Here is a 17,033-nt window from a genome sequence, read left to right on the forward strand (position 1 = left end):
AACAATTCCGTAATGAAGTTCTGTCTGGCAGTGTGCTCGCTAGGGGATTTGTGGTTGGCAATGGCCTGCCAGGCAGCGAATGTCCCGTGTGCTTCATGCGCAGCGGAGCCTGTTGGTTTTAGAGGTCTGCTGTTGGGAAAGGCCCCTTTCGGGAGGTCGTAGTCAGCGTGATTTCCCCTACCTCGTTCCCAGAAGAAATGTACTCTAGAACCTGGTGCGCAGCTCATCTAGCAGCTGTGGAGGAGGCATGGGATTTTGCAGAAATACCTGTCGTCGTGTTCAGGCACAGTGGCTGCAAAGACCGATAGGAAACCTGGAAATTGTATTACTGTGCAGAATAACCTGGTTTTTTCTAAGTGTTTTTGAACAGCAGCTTTCTTAGAAACTCTTTGCTACTTTTTGTGGTGTTAGCAGATGAAACCACAGGGTTTTTTTAGACCTTGCCATCCTGCAGTAAGGTCACATACAGGTACAAGCTTGCTATGAGAGGGGAAAACCGCTCTTCTGTGGTAGGATAACAAGCTCTTGGTGGTGTGTGAGGGAGTTCTGCAGCCATCCTGGTCACTTGTGTGCGGATCTGCTTCAGCTGGTGTCCTGCTGGTCTCAACCTCTCTGGGACCGGATCTAATTTAGTGATCAGATCCTGACTGTGTGCTTGTTTAAGGAAGGAGGAGATGAGCAGGGGGTGCTGACTGTGACCTTCAATTAGCTGGCTGCCTAATGAACTGCTTGGTTGGGTGGATTAGCTGTACCCAGCAGGCGGCAGCAGCGGCATGCTGGCAGGGGCTGCCCCCCTTGGGGCGCTGGGTGCCCGGGGACACGGGGTGACAAGCCGGCTGATTCCTTGTGCTCCAGGCTCTAGCAGCCTGGCATGCCGTGAGGTGCTTGGGCTGCCGCTGCTCCCGTGGCAAGCTGCATGCCTGCTGTTTTACTGGATTCTGCAGGAATCAGTTAGTGCCCGAAATAGCTTTGGCTGAGTAAATAGTGGCAAAAGCACGTCAAACCCAAGAAATGCACTCGGTGTTGGTAACGGAAGGTGCTTTTGGATATAAATCCAGGCTGGAATTTGCTGAAGGGTTGGACCAAGCACAGTACTGTGCTGCGTTAAACTAGTTTGAGACTTAAATGAGGAAGAATGCATCAGCTAAGAGAACCTTTTCATTTATTTGGTTGCAGTAATAAATCATGAGGGCTTGTGAAGTCCACTGTATTACCTGGGGTAGGGTGCTTTGGGCAGGGTGTTCCTAAGGAACAGTGATTTGACTGACACATGTGACTCTGCCTTATAGATAAGACGCTGTGTGTAGTATAAATAATCACCAGTTATGGTGGCCCCTTCAAGGTGTGGGTTTGGTACAACCCAGCCGGCTCACGGTATGCAGAGCTGCGCTCCGGCCAGCGGCTCTGCTGATGCCAGTGTTTCTGGGGCAGTGGAACATAACACGAGGCCAGGGGCTGGGATTTGAGGGGTGGCTTGCATTTGAAAACTGAAGGTAGCTTTACAAGTGCTTTTTTACTGAAGAATTGGTCTTGGGAGGGCACACCCGGTCTTCCTCCTTGCTATTCCCACCTGCTCCCCTAGCTCGCTGTCTGCTCTTTCCCCTTTGTCCTCGATACAGGAAAAATTGCATGAAATCTCTTCCTAGCAGGAGAGCCATGGAGTGCCCAAGGGGCACAGCGGTCCCGTCTCCCACCTGCCACATTGGGATGCCCTTAGTTCGTGCAGCAAGTTAGGGGTGATGTGCAGAGCTTTCTAATCTCTGGGAAGTCTGGGAATCTCTTCTTTCAGAGGAAGAAATGAACTGCGTGAGCTTGCCTCAAGAGTGCTACTTTCAGAAAAGTCGGGAAGAGTTGCTTTCATTCTGATCGGCCTCTTACTCAAAGGAGCCTGCTGGGAATGATAGGCCATTATATCTCCCCTAAGGCTTGTGCCATTCACTGGGGTAGCTAACTGCTTTAATTGAGTGGTATATGGAGTATTCTTGGCTGGTGTGACCTGGAAGTCTGATAGCTGTCAGCATGGCTCAAAGCTCCTTCTGGGAATAACGTGTGCAAGTGTCTCTTTGCAACTTTCTTGATTAGTGTGTATGGGGATCTTGGATATTAAAACCAATTAGTTGTCTTTAAGGTCAGGGACTTATTTGACCTACCAGCATCCGTTTCAACTTGGCCTGAATTGAAGATCTTTGGAAGAGGGCTGTACAACTTTTGTAAAGAGGCTAATGAAATGATGCTTTTTAAAGCACTTCCCTGCTGTCTCTGTAGCCCAAACACTTCAGGCAGGACGCTAGTGTGTGACAAGCTGAAACAGCAGCAGGCAGGTACTGTGTTAGTCTTCTCCTACCGTAAGAAATGTAAAAGAGCAAAACCCATTTTTTTTTTTATGGCTGAAAAGCACTTTGTTGGTTCTCTGACTCAGAATCCAGAGTAGAGGTTTTTTCACAGAGCTTAGCTGGTTTGCCCTTGAGAGGGCTAGAGGACACAATGAAGTATTCGATTTTTATGCCATTACTCTAATGTGAAGTATGGTCTGGGTTAAATCTGAGACAATGCAGAAGCAGCACTTCAGACATCTGGGATACTTCAATGGCAAATGGGAGGTACCTGCTGGAAGGCAGACAGGAACTTCCCCGATTTTTGTTTTGGCTTTGGATGGATTTGAACCACGAAGCTGCTTTGGGGATTAAGACCTCTGCAGGATCCACCCCAAAGCCATAGGAAAAACGAATATCAAACTAACTTTTTTTCCATTTAATTTAAGCCAGTTCTGTGATTTGTGGGGTCTTATCTCTTGACTCCATGCCTTGGGGTTGATGCTTCTGAACTAGCAGGCATGTGCTTAAGCATGCTTTATTTAAAGCAGCTGCCAGAGTTAGTGAGGTTCTCTATAAAGCACAGTGCTAGTGGGAAACTAGAAGAGACTAACTGCTACGAAAGGATCCTTCCAGTTGAGTTTTCTGTGTTAATCTGAGGAAAACAGTCTTAAAACAGCACTGGGGCTGGCTAGTGCTCCAGCTGTCTGAGAACAAATGGAACGGACTTAAAAATGTCCTTAAAGTATGTGGCTGCATTGTTTTAAATAATCTCTGCTGGGGGCTGCTTACGTGCCTTTAGCTTGCAGCCCTTAGCCTGTACATATGTTCTTTTTTCCAGAGTAGTATCCCAGGTTAAACGAGCAGCTTTTGGAGGACTTGCTTGGTGGTGCCTAACCTGAACACTTGGTTATGGAGTCAAATCCTCTGAAGAGCCTGTTTTGTTTTCTTTTTCTCTTCCATTATTGTCCAGCAGAAGGGGAATTACTCTGATAACAGTGAAGTGAAGCATCCTTGGAGGGGGAGGGAGGAGAGACAGCTGCGTGCATGGAATATGGTATGAATACACTTGTTGCTTTGCCTGGTGGCTGCTCACAACCCCTCTTTTTTCCTTTCTCAGCAATGGTACCAGCATGATATCGTTGATCATTCCCCCCAAAGACCAGATTTCGCGAGTGGCAAAAATGTTAGCGGATGAGTTTGGCACCGCCTCCAACATTAAGTCTCGAGTGAATCGCCTTTCAGTACTGGGAGCCATTACATCTGTACAGCAAAGACTGAAACTCTATAACAAAGGTAACTTCTAGCTTGTATGGATGTTGGCAAACTTCCCTTACTTGGAAGCAGCCTTTAAGTTCCTGCATTATGCAGTTTTCTGCTAATCAAATCTGTTGGCCTGCGCTGCTGTTTTGCACTGATATTCCAGGTATGTTGCCCATGGATGGCTACTTCAGGGGTAGACCTTGGGACTAGAATAGTAAGATGGTCCTTGTCTTTAATAAGCGGGCTCATGATTCTGTCCTTAGCAGTGCTGACTCTTCTAAACTTGGCCAGCCTTAAGAGCTATTCCACCATAGTTCATTTGCATTAAACTAGTGGTTTTCCATCAAGCGGAAATTTATGTATGCCTTATGCATGCCACTATGCAGCTACCATCATTTTGGGAGGAAACAGACCCAGGCCGTCTAAAATGAGTACTGGAAAAGGGTTCGTCGTTACTGTCTTTACACTGGCAAGTGGCCTTTATTGAGACGGTCAGTCTATAAGTTGCTTTATAAGAACTATGAAAGCTTCACGGGGATGTTCAGTCTTTTTCTGGATTCTATGAGCTTGCAAGCTCATGGGTTTAGCAGACAGGTGCAAGTTCTTGCAGCTTTGTTGCAAGTCTTTCCATCGGTGGTACCTTTAGCTTCCTGCTCCAAGCTGTTCAGTATAGGTGCACTAAATTAGTTTGTTTTCCATTGTAGAGATCTGAGAGGGAATGAGGTGGGGGAAATGGAAAGTAAAAATCTTGGGAGCTTCAGTTTCAACTCTGCCTTAAGTCTCAAGGCCTAGTAGTTAGTTTTTGATGGGTACAGCTTGCAATATTTCTTAGTGATCTAAAATTGCATTGTGTCCTTTATAGTACCTCCAAATGGTCTGGTTGTTTACTGTGGAACAATTGTGACAGAAGAAGGAAAAGAGAAGAAAGTCAACATTGACTTTGAACCTTTCAAACCAATCAATACGTCGTTGTATTTGTGTGACAACAAATTCCACACAGAGGTAAGAAGTCTCCTATTGCCTGCTGGTCTTGCAGTAGTCAAAGTCAGACTGCTTTGCTAGACTCACTGGAACAATCCTTGGTGTGCTTGAGCCCACAGGCTGTAGAACAGCAGGCTTTAATTAAGACATCCTGCTGGTGAAGCCACCGAATGGCCTGTGACTGGCTAGTATTCAGAAATGTGTGATATTTGCTGAAAGGAGTTGAGATATTGTCCAGCTCCTACTGCAGCTGACTTTATGGCCCAGCTAGTAACTGCTGAGTTTGTGTAACCCACAGACGTAAGCTTTTCTCTGTAACTAGAGGCAGGTTTTTTTCTTAACCTTAGAGGTCCATAGATCTTATTCCAAGCCAGGCCTTAAAGTAATGCCAAGATAATATTAGTGTTGCCAGTCTTGATATCAGATATGTTAACTGAGACCCTTGATGGAGAACTGGCATGTGCCTAATCTGTCTGGGGTAAAGTGGGATTATTTTTATCCAACATCTACTTATCTTAGTTAAATGAATGGTTTGAGGCATATTGAAAGTAATGTGGATTACACTAGTCTTGACTGCATGAAGTCAGTTTATTGCGTCTAAGTCTGTTTTGGCTCTGTTCGCAGTTGCAGAGGTCTCAATATTTGTAGTAGATGACTGACTGCCTTTCACATCCGTGGCGTTCACCACGATAAATGTGTGGACTGAGACTTAACTGTCTGTCACCAAACCCATATGACATGGGCTTGGCAGGCCCTTCAGTGATGTAGTTCTTGTTTGTTTGGGTTTTTGGAGATCTGATCCATGACTGAGTTTCCAAGGGTAGGAGGAGCACAGGAAGGAAAGGTATGCTTGTTGCACAGGTGAGGTACATCTCTATTATTCTGTCTCCCCACCAAGGATGAAATCCCAATACATCTTTGACCTACCAGGAATAACAAAACTGTGCACAGGTACAGCTCTTGAGTTCTGCTGAGCCCACGGGTCCATAGGCAACTGAAAGCAAGAGGTAAATGAGAGAATTCAGGAGAGAGCCAGAGGTGCAAAGCCAAGGGAGGCGTTGGTCCCTGCAGTTGTTGGCAGTGGGTGAACAGTGGTGGGTTGCCTCCTGCCCTATCAGGAAAGGGATTCGTTTGGGCTTGGCTGCAGCTACTGCCTCGGGGCGCTGATTCAATGCAAAAAAAAGTAGCTGCTGCCCAGTGGGCTGTTCCCGGGAGGCAGCTGTAAATACGCTCTTGCTGGTGTGTAGCATTGCTCAGCAAGAGAGTGGCAATAACTTGAGAGGAATTTGTGGTAATTGCTGCTACTGGTGATGTGATTACTAACAGCACCTTTCTCCATGGGCTCTTTGCTCTCCTGTGTCTCTGAGTATGTGATCATTTTACTTGGTATTGTCTGCACTGCAGAATCAAATCTACCTGTAAAAGCCTACTGTATGCTATCTTGGGCAATGAGATAATGTTAGCACTGAAGCCTTGATTTGTCTATATCTCATTTGGTTGTAGAGCTGTGCTTTTAACCCAGTGGTTCCCCCCAGCATGCAACTAGAACTCAACAGCCAGGTCATCTGGCTCGGTACATCAACAGGTTTCCTATGAAAGTGAGGGCACGTCAAGGAGCAGAAAAAGGACGTGATCTTCACCTCTAGGCTGAAGCTGCAAAGAGGAAACTCAGCCCAGGCTGGAGGAACAGAATAAAAGCAATAGTCCCTTTTTTGTGCTTGATAGGTCAAACAGTGGAATTGCTGACATCGAACTAATGAAGGGGAAACTGAGGGAATCGCTGATCACTGGATACTTTGTTCTTGATTCCCTCTTATTTTAATAATCAGAGCTGTAGTCATCTGCTGCCTGGCAAGAGTATCTGATAAGATTTCCTCTAGATATTTTATTGCCTGTGTGAAACCGAAGTAACTTCCCAAGAGGGATATGAACCCTGACGTGTGTCTGAAGGGTAGGATTTACAATGACTTATTTTGATACCTTGGCTGGAGCATTCATTCCAGTCACACGATTTGCTTGGCTCTGTCCCAGTTAAATAGATTGCAATGTAATATGCCATTTCCTCCTCTCATTCATCCTACTGCTGAGGAATTAATACAGAATATTTATTTTGGCCAGTAGATTCCATTAAACCTTAGTGTCTGTTTCTTTTAAGCTTGAAAGCTGTAGACTTGGTTGTGTGGATTTTGGATAAAGATGACTGATGGTTTTTATTCTTTCCATTCAGCCCAATAATCAAGCTGGCAGGCATGCCGGCAGTTAAAGGTCCTGTGCAGTAAACCGACACCATCACTCTTTCAGTATTAAACTGGTGACTTAAAACAATCTGGAATTTGACAAGTTCTCCGTCCTGCTGATGTGGTTTTGCCAGCCAGAAAGAGGATTCTTGCTATTACTTTTATTGGGCATGTATAAGTGAACAGCAGCACGTGTGTGTGTGCTGAATGTGCCTAGCTGCTCAGGCTGCCCTTGAAGGAACGGTAGCCGACAGATTCTCTCGAAAAAGGAGTCTGGAGTTTGGGCAGTTGTGGATGTCCCACACCACCAGAACCAGGGCTGGGCAGGAAATTGGACAAAAGTAACTCAAAAGCCTTGATACTAAGCAGTGCTTTAGTTGTTAGTCAAATGACCTTACAGGATTAATTTAGCTACCTTCTTTAAAGGGAAGAAAATTGAAGGATAACTTCATTTTCCAGCAAATATTACGGCTGTCTTCTCTATAGCCAGTTATGCACAGGACAATTATTGCTGCTGTTACTTAATTTGGCTTTGTAATGCTGAATTTGTCATAACCACTGTAGATTTCATCGTTCTACCTTTGGGACTTCTTGAAGTCAGCAGGTGCAGCAAACCAGTATTTGTGGTAGTTGGCAAGATGAAAGCTGGTCTGTGTTGGTGCTTTGTAGTGTAAAACTGACTGACCAGCGAACAAAGCAAGGTCTGCTTTCCTGGCTGGAATGCTAGGAAAATTACTCTTCCAGCTTTGCCAACCGGAGAGGTGATGCAGCCTTGTAGAGGTGTGATCTGTTTCACTTAACACTTTCCTGAGCCGATCTTTAGGGTTTTGCTATTACACCTGCCTGTGATGTCATATGATGAACTGGTAATGCTGTGACAAGAGCTATCGAGCTTAAATATTAGTTTTCTTTCTGCTCTTGGCAGCATTGTGTGAGATAGTAATCGGGGTAGTCTCAGCTCCTGAATCTGCTGCTCTTCTTCTAGTGTATTTGTAAAAATAGCAGTGGCCACCTACGGAACTAAAATTTATTGAGGTGTGTTGTGTCTGGTAGCCTTTCTGAACCACGGTCCTTAATAAGCTGGTGCTTACTGCTGACAACATCGTTTTCTGTTCCAGGCTCTTACGGCGCTGCTTTCCGACGACAGCAAGTTTGGCTTTATTGTAATAGATGGTAGCGGTGCACTCTTTGGAACTCTTCAAGGAAACACAAGAGAAGTCCTGCACAAATTCACTGTGGATCTTCCAAAGAAGCATGGTAACGCACTAGTCTATCTCTAGACTGCAGCAGAATATCGTGGGGTGGGATGTGAGGGTAGAAGCAGGGAACTTGGCCTGTAGGTGTTTAGCTCTACTCAATTCTTTGCTCCCCTGAAATCTGACAGCAAAGCCTCTAGTCTGAGCCTTCTGTCAAAATTAATGAATCGCAGTAATGTGCGGTTGATCTTCTTAAAGTGGCTCTTCTTATTTTTTGGCCTATGTGACCCTTTACTTGGTTTTGGGACAGTCTTAACTAAATATTACTAGCAGAAGTAGTAATACCACTTGGTAGCGTCTTTAAAATTTGCATCTGATGGTGTTGCATGTAAACCACAGTGAAAAGCAACAAGCTATTCCTTGCAAGAAGCACAGAAGTCTAATGGAGCCAGCAAAATTCTAGTTCCATTATATGACGCTGTATTGTCGTGAGCCACTGATGAATTCAGCAAATTGTCTGTTAGCTACTCCTGGTTTACTGTCCTTCTCTGTACATTAGGGTGGGACAAAATGAAATAGAAACGTCTCCCCCAGTAAGTTTCTGCAGCGGAGGCTGCATTGCATCAGCAAGAAAAGTGTGTGAGGCAGCGTAACAAAGGAAACTGCTTTTAATGCAGGTACAGGACATAGAAAATGCGCACAGATGCTTAAAATTTCTGTAGAGAGTTGCGAGTCTGTATTAAAAAAAAAAAAAACCAAACAACCAAGCCCCTACATATTGCCCACTGTGGGATACATGGGGAAGAATCTCCTGCTGTGAATGAACCTGCTTTCTTCACTTGCTGTTTCAATGAGTGCCCCTGGCTCTGCTTGTGGCAGACTGATTCTGAAAGCTGCATCTGCCCTTGGCTTCAGTTATTCGGGGCCCGGTTGGGACCACATACTAATAATCTTCCTGAAATGAAATGACTTCCAAATTGCTGCCTCACATCTGTTCTCTCGTAAAGGTAGAGGAGGTCAGTCTGCCTTGCGTTTTGCTCGTTTGAGAATGGAAAAACGACACAACTATGTAAGGAAGGTAGCAGAGACGGCTGTGCAACTGTTCATTTCTGGCGACAAGGTGAACGTGGCTGGTCTCGTTTTAGCTGGATCAGCTGACTTCAAAACTGAATTAAGTCAATCTGACATGTTTGATCAGGTGAGTGGCCTTTTCTGAGCAAAGCCCAAATGTTTAAGCTGTCAGTAGTAACATGGTGATATTAGTAGTAGCTCTGGTATAAGATGCATGTCAGGAGCAATGTAACTTTGTTTGTCTTAAGTGATTTGATCAAAACTAAAAATCTGATGTATCCTAGAGAGGTCTCGTCTCCCTTTCCTAATATCTCCTGCAAGGAGGTAAGATCTCCTTTTCTTAGTAACAGTGCTAATAAGAAATCTGTCCTCCCCGGTTTGGAACTGGCGTTCATGTTCTTTGTGTTCCCAAATCTAAAGTAGAAGCTTTATTGGAATTAAACTCCACTAAACCTAATCTCTGTGGCCCTGTTGCCTGAAAATTGTACTTCAATATTAAGCATTCAGAGGTCCCTCTGCCTCAGAACCTCTGCTTGCAAGTGAAGCAAAATAGATTAATGCTGTGACTCTTGCCAGGTACGAATTCTTGTGGCATTAGGAAGTAGTCTTGTGGCAGTGCTGTGTAATAGACTTTTTCATGCCTCCTTTTTTCTTGTTTAGCGGTTGCAATCCAAAGTGCTGAAACTAGTTGACATTTCATATGGAGGAGAAAATGGGTTCAATCAAGCAATTGAGTTGTCAACTGAGGTCCTCTCCAATGTGAAATTCATTCAAGAGAAGAAACTAATAGGTATGTGACCACATGCTCAGCATTCTCCTGAGCCAGATATGCTTGCTTGAATGTGCTGATCTTGCTTAAGACCTCCTGGTAATGCCTTTGTGTGCTGCCTCAGCCCTGCGATGCTTTCTGAGTTGAGCAGAGCGTGACTTGTAGTGATTCTTTCTGTTACCTGGACACCTTCTCAAATGCTGCAGGACTTAATGAGACTTTAAGGAGTAGATTTTTTTTGTTGGTTTTTTTCCCCCACCAAACTTCTTGGATCTTCTCTGTTTATGTTTTCATCAGAGATCGCCTTAGTTTCAGGCCTTCTGGTGACATTTGGATGGGAGGGGAAAAAATACCTCCTCAGATTGTTTGCATTTTCAGCAAGATGAGAGTTAAGATTTATTTTGTTTTAAGATGGCAGTAGAAGTGATCCCTTGTTTGACTGTCAGCAGACACATGTTGCTAATTTGAAAGCACAGGAGGGCAATAGTAACAGTAGCTACCTTACACTGAAAAGAGTGAAGTTAAATAGTGCCTGCTGGTGGGTTAGTCCCATTGATTGTTTCATAGCGCAGGTAAGCCTTTCAATGGAGCGAGATTCCTGATGGCGCAGTGTTTGATGGAGTTGACTTTCTGCCAATGAATGTTCTAAGTTACATGCTTTGACATGCTACCGTATCCCTTGCTTCCTTCAGCAGCATTGCAGTCTCCTTTTCCAGTTTCTGCTTGCATTCAAATCGGGCTTGTGAAAAACCCACGTGGCATGATCAGTGTTCGTGACAATCTCTTTCTTTGTATCCTGGCTGCAGGACGATACTTCGACGAAATCAGTCAGGACACGGGGAAGTACTGTTTTGGCGTTGAAGATACACTAAAAGCTTTGGAAATGGGAGCAGTAGAGATTCTGATAGTCTATGAAAATTTGGATATAATGAGATACGTTCTGCACTGCCAAGGCACGGAGGGTAGGTAGCGCTTCTGTGAGACTGAAGGTCCATGAGGGTTTAACACCTAAGCTGTCTCACTTAGAAAGATTACGCTGGAGGAACTCCCTAAGTAGATCTTGAAGGACTTGCTCAAGGGGATGATGTGTAGGCAGGTCACTAACTTGCAGCTTCCCAGGTACTCTGGGGGAAAAGTCTGCAACTAGCAAGCTTCCACTGTAGAGAAAGAATTGCAGGGCTGGGGTGGCAGTTTGTCACAGAGCTAGCATGACACCTGCCTTTCAGTTGTGTAAGTATAAATGTGATACCAGTGCATTCTAGAGGGGAGACTGACTTCACCCTTACGGCCAGAAGCATAATTCTGACTGACTGTAGACAAACCGTATGCCTACAGCAGGACCTCTGCCTTTTTTGATTTTGGCACTACAGTTATTCTCTACTGGTGTGCCCTGTTTGGTTTCTAGAGCTTTGGCTAGAAAGAAAGGCAGTGTCAGTGACCAAACCCTCTGTGTTGTAATTGCTGGCTGTTGTCAGTCTCTTGCTGTCTTTAACCTGCATCTAGTAGTCTATTCTAACCTAATATTTTTTTTTTTCCCTCTCCCTTCTCAGAGGAGAAGATCCTGTATTTGACACCAGAGCAAGAGAAGGATAAATCCCACTTCACAGATAAAGAGGTATTTCAGCTTTGGGGCTCGTAGATTTATTCTCAGTGTACTGGTGCAGCATTCTGAATATCTGAGCTGAGCTTGTCACGAGCACGTGAGCATGATGACCTTTCTGGCACTCAGATGAGAATTCAAGATGGTAGCCTGTGGCTCTTCCTACCTTCAATGTAACCCCTGGATTCTAGACTTGCTTTTCTCCAGTCTTTCCTGCTGCCAATTCCAAGGTTGTGTAAATGAGTTGAAGTGACAGGCAATACGGGGTCTTTGACCACCATCAAACCATCTGCTAGAAGAGTTTGGTAGCCACCATGCAACATGCAGGCTAAGGTCCCAAACCGTTAACTCCCTGCTTCCTGTGCACTGATTTGGTCAATACAAAACAACTGTGAGGCTAGAAACTATCACATGGATTTAAGTGCAAGGGAGTGTTTGCTTCTAGATATATTTGAAATGTGGATCTGTCATTCACTGCCTGTGAGTAGTTTCTTGCCTGTGCACGTCAAAAAAAACCCCGATGGGGTGGGGGGGTCTGCATCACCCTGCCGAGTAAGCTGGGCAAAAAGGTCTGTCCCTTGCAAAAAGGGGGGTCATCTCTGTCTCATGTTAGGACTGCTGGGGAGCCATTTCCAGCTGCTTTCCCTCCTGGTGGGGTAATTTCTAATTCCTTCTGCACACGGAAGGTTTACAATGTTATCTGCAATGATGTAGTGTTTCTATGCCAATAATCACTTGACCTTCTACTTATAAAACTATGTTTTTGCCTCTGTATTTGCATAGATCAGTATTTCCTAGAGTAAACAGTGCTGGGTTCGATGAGTGGCGATGGACAGTTTGCAGGGTATAAAGGAAATCTGAAGAAACAGGGAAAACTAGGAGTGTAGCATGAAGTGACAGTTGAGCACAAGAATAAATGAGGCATTTTCTCTCCCGCTTCTGCACTAACTTCTGTAGTACGGAGGCCCAAACCAAGGCCTGTCAGTATTTAATTTCTTAGCACCAGGAGTCTTCTGCTTGTGCCAGCACTTGTCTGATACAGATGTGTCAGGAATGCCTACCACCCGGACCCTGGCAAGTGTGTCGGGCTGCTCCAGCCTGCGGAGCATGAAGGCTGGTGTCTCTGTCTTAAGACTGAAAAGACAGTGGTGGTGTTTAAGCCAAAGACAACTTTTGGTATGAATTTTCTCAATACCTAACATGCAGTGACCATAACACTTTTTTATTATTTTTTTCTCCCCCTCAAATGTCTACATAGACTGGCCAGGAACATGAACTGATAGAAAGTATGCCCCTTCTGGAGTGGTTTGCAAACAACTACAAGAAATTTGGAGCAACATTGGAAATTGTTACAGACAAATCACAGGAAGGATCCCAATTTGTGAAAGGATTTGGAGGAATTGGAGGTAAACTGCAAGAGAGAAATGTGTTTGTCTTTTTTTAATGGTTGATTTGATAACCTGGTGCCAACACAAGTGGGATTAATCTTACTCCTATTAGTCATGAGACCAGTTCAAGAAACTGTCATGTTCATCAGGGATCTCCAGGTGAATTCATTCCATATTCAGCAAGGTGCTGCTGCATGTTAGGCGGCTGTTGCTTTCTGACTGTGTTCCTCAGATCCCTTTGTCCTTCAGAGTGCTCAGAGGGTGGACTGTCCTTTCCAGCTGCTGAATTTCAGAAGGGCTGTGAACTGCTTCACTCTGTCTCTGCGCAGTTGTTGTTTTGTGGCAGACCATGCCCTGCTGTGTAGAAGCGGTGTATGACAAACACCAGCCTAGTTTCTGAAGCAGTTGGATATCTGTTACTCATCTCTCAGAACTTCCCTGTAGTTTGCTCCCCGCTTTTCCGCTTCTTTTCAAAATAAAAGTATTTTTAGCCCAACTTCATGGAGAAATGAGGCTTCTGAAATCCTTCAGTCCTTCTCTTGAGCTCACTGACCAGTTTCAGCAAAGTCTGGCAGAGATGCAGATAGCTCATGTGCTTCAGTCTGACAAACATCCGTAGCAGGGTAGAGCAAAACCACCTGCCGTGCACCTTGTTCTCCCCAGACGAGGGATTCCAGGACAAAGCTGTTGCTTATTTGCTGATAAGCCAACTGCTACCACTTGCTGTGTTTAGGTTGATGGATGTAAAACAGAGATGAGTGTACTGTAAAGAGGAATTTCTAGGGGCCAGAGAACACCAATCAGAAGGAAACAAGCTTGAATTGTTTGCCTACATAAGGAGCAACAGGTTTCTAAGTTTTCAGGGTTTGCAATTCCAGGAGTCCTTCCTGTCCTGCCAGATCCAGCTTCTTTGCATGGTGGGATATTCTTTGCTACCATGCTCCAGTCCCTGTAGACTTGAAAGGAAATAAATACTCCTTGAATACCCTTCATCTAAGTAAATGTTTTCAGGGATAAAGGCTTCCCAGAAACCCAGGTTGGTGTTTGGGGTGGGAAGAGTCCAGGAAGACAGCCACTAAATACTGCCTTTACTCCATTGTAAAAGTTACTTCTGTGCCAGCTGCCTTCTGAATTTAACTGATAGGCCTTCGTCTGAGCAGTTATATTAGGACAAATGATCTGTTACTGGTATTTTTTTGGAGATACAGTCCTCCTAGAATAGGCTCAGCTTTTCCAGAAGAAAGCTGGCCTATGCTGGGCAGGTAGGTATTTCTTCCTTTTGGCAATAAATGACGTCAGGCTGGAACGTGGATGTGGCATTTTCACTCCAGCTGCACGTCTGCTGTCAATCATCAGTTTGAGCCTAACTCGCAACACAAGTGCTAAGTCAGCTTCTGAAAATTTAGTTGAGAAACCCTTGATGCGCAGACAGGGCTCAGTAAACTGTTCAAAATGCCTTTCTAGCTCTCTTTGAATTTTGAAGAAGCTAAAGCATGTTGTTTTTACCAGGTATCTTGCGGTACCGAGTGGACTTCCAGGGAATGGAATACCAAGGAGGAGACGATGAATTTTTTGACCTTGATGACTACTAGGTAGTCGACCTGGGTCCGGCAAAACGTGCCTCGCCCCTCCAGCATCCAACCCAAGGAGCAAACTCATGGTGGAAAACACAACAGATCCCTGCCTTAGAATTGGAACATTTCCAGAACTTGATCCACAAGCATTGGATTTAAAAAAGCAAAACCCTACACTTTGATTTGTCATAGTGTCAGTACAGCAGCAAACTACTAAGTTCCTATATGCCACTTTGGACTAATTTAAAAAGAATCCCAGTTTTTACTTTTACTCAATGGTGAAATTGGTTGCTCTTGTATTTTATGAAAATGATTTTTTTAACCTTCATGATACATTAACTGCTGTAAACCTCTTCCTTCAAAAATTAATAGAAGTAAGATCCTACTGGTTTGTTTCTTTTTACTTTGATTGGAGAAATCAACCGCTGCATTTTGCAGCAACGTGACCCATTTACATGGCATTCTCAGCTTAGACTGCAGAAGAAGAAATGTAAGAAAATTGGAGCCATTCATTCCCTTCAAAAGAATGAGAAGGCACTTACCTAGAGTGCTAGCTTATAATGCGTGGCTTGCAAATTCAGATGGTTTGGGGAGGCTTACCGGCCAAACGTGCTTTAATCTATTTGCAGAAGCACTGCTCTTACAAACTAGGAAATGCACTTCATTGATTGCAATGAAAATGCTGCTGAAGTCTTGGGCTTAATTTGGATTTGAGCAGTGCAGCCTTCAGGATTATTATTTTTTTTTTCAGTCTTGACAAAAATAAACGTACAATTTAAGTGAAGTAAGGTACACTTTGCTTTGTTTTGTTCCTCAGTAAGATTTTCTTTTTGCTTTAGGACTGCATAAGGTTTCCTTGATTATGTGAATTTGAACCCACAGTTCTTTAATGGAAGCGGGTATTTTACAGGAATAATTAGCGTGTGGAGTCCTTGACTGAAACCTTAGTACTGGTGCATTTGGAGCATTTGATACTAATACGTTGACCGTTCGCACAACCCACTGGGGACGTCCATCTCCCAGCACTAAGGCAGTCTGTTGTACTGGCTCACAAGCGTCCTGTAAACCTGATGCTGAACTCTAATGCGCCCTTAATGGGTTAAAACTTCTGGTTGCATCAAGACTCAAGAAAGCTTTTTGTCATGCCTGCTATATAGGATGCATTTCAACCTACTAGAAATGGCGGAGGGTTTTTCAGATGGTCTTGCAGGCAGAGGGTGAAGTGAACACTGGCACGAGATAATGCACAAGTCTTGCTTCTTTTTTGGGGGGTTACTGGGTTCGCTGACGGGCACTCTGACGTCGCGGTGCCCGCTGGTTCTGTTCTTCACTGGCTCTGTCACTCCTGGTGCATTGGTCAAAAGCAGCTTCTGTTCCAAGTTGCATACCTGCCTATTTTTCCGATAATCCTGTTTCACTTGAACGGAGGGGGAGCTTGTCTTAAAATTTCTGCCGTGCTGTTCTTTGAGGTCCAAAATTACTGTCATTGTGAGCAATACAATTTGTAACCCTGGTTTATAACCTGGCAGATGGCTTTGCTGTCGTTTTCCCATCGAAGCTGGAATCTCTCACGGAAGGTGTGACTGGGTCCGCCATAGATTTGCGCAAACCCAGGTTTGAGCACGTTTGCGGTCTTCACAGCGGTATGTTCTGGATTTTGCCATTGTAAATGGGTCTAATGTGACATGACAAGACCAGAAAAATTGGATGTAAATTTACATTTTGAATATACTGCTTGTTGTTTCACATGATACATTAGGGTATGCAGCTCCTTTTTGTAGTTTTTATTTTTACTATTTAAGTTTGGAAATGATGCCAAATTTTTGTATTTCTTTAATCAATGTGTTCTCTTCAGTGATATATATTGCATTATATATTGATGTGTATATCAATATATACTGATATGTATTACACTTACACATACAAACACGTTAAACGGGGGTGAAAAATCCTAGCCTTCGCATACTATATAGCCTCTGCAGAGAGATCCCAAGCAGTGATATCTTGGTGTTGTGATGTACAGAAATGGAGAAGAGTATTAAACCATATTTAAGAATATAGTACGGACTCCTGATTTATTTTCTTTAGTCCAGGAAACACCTGCTTTACTCGCAGCTCGGTGCCTTCTTCAGGTCAGTACTTGAGTTTTGAGGTAGGTGTTTCGCAGTTGGGCTTGAACATCGTGTTTCTTCATCACACTGAGTTGCTCTTTTAAGCTGTAACAGAAATCTAACTTCAGAAGGGGGGGGAACCCAACAACCGAAGTTCGAAGAAGGCTGTGCTGTGAGTGTTACCTAAGGTGGTCTCTGAACAACTGAGGCAGCTGAAAAACACCCTGCAGATGCAGAAACCTGCCCTTAATCCAGGCGCAGAACACTTGGGCATTTTTTTTAAGAAGCCTTTTCTACCCTGCCTCTCAGTGCGCGACAGATCCGGATCAGAAGTGTACTTGCTGCGTGGGCCTGCGGCCTCCGGTTTCTGCTGTGTCGGAGCTAGAAGCAGGGATGACTTTCCCAGAGAGGACCTGCCTCCTTCCCAAGCTGGGAAGGCGATATGTAAAAGACATCATTAATATCAGGAATTTTAATGGGTGCTTTAAATCACCTGCCAGCTGGTCTTGCCTAGCAGTGATTCTCTGGCTG

The 17,033-nt window shown here is 44.4% G+C and overlaps 1 protein-coding gene across 1 annotated transcript in view; it reads left to right on the forward strand.

Moving 5' to 3' along the window:
• The window catches only part of ETF1 (eukaryotic translation termination factor 1), a 28,535-nt gene extending 12,084 nt beyond the window's left edge, over positions 1–16,451 (forward strand). Inside the window, exons 2-10 of the mRNA XM_050905399.1 lie at positions 3,433–3,608; positions 4,438–4,577; positions 7,912–8,050; positions 8,997–9,187; positions 9,721–9,850; positions 10,636–10,791; positions 11,380–11,444; positions 12,688–12,835; positions 14,327–16,451. Of these exons, the coding sequence (XP_050761356.1) occupies positions 3,433–3,608; positions 4,438–4,577; positions 7,912–8,050; positions 8,997–9,187; positions 9,721–9,850; positions 10,636–10,791; positions 11,380–11,444; positions 12,688–12,835; positions 14,327–14,409 (1,228 nt within the window). The 3' untranslated portion in view covers positions 14,410–16,451. The remainder of the gene's footprint in view (positions 1–3,432; positions 3,609–4,437; positions 4,578–7,911; positions 8,051–8,996; positions 9,188–9,720; positions 9,851–10,635; positions 10,792–11,379; positions 11,445–12,687; positions 12,836–14,326) is intronic.
• Positions 16,452–17,033: the final 582 nt, after the last annotated feature.

This window comes from Gymnogyps californianus, chromosome 14, assembly GCF_018139145.2.
Source record: "Gymnogyps californianus isolate 813 chromosome 14, ASM1813914v2, whole genome shotgun sequence".
NCBI lineage: Eukaryota > Metazoa > Chordata > Aves > Accipitriformes > Cathartidae > Gymnogyps > Gymnogyps californianus.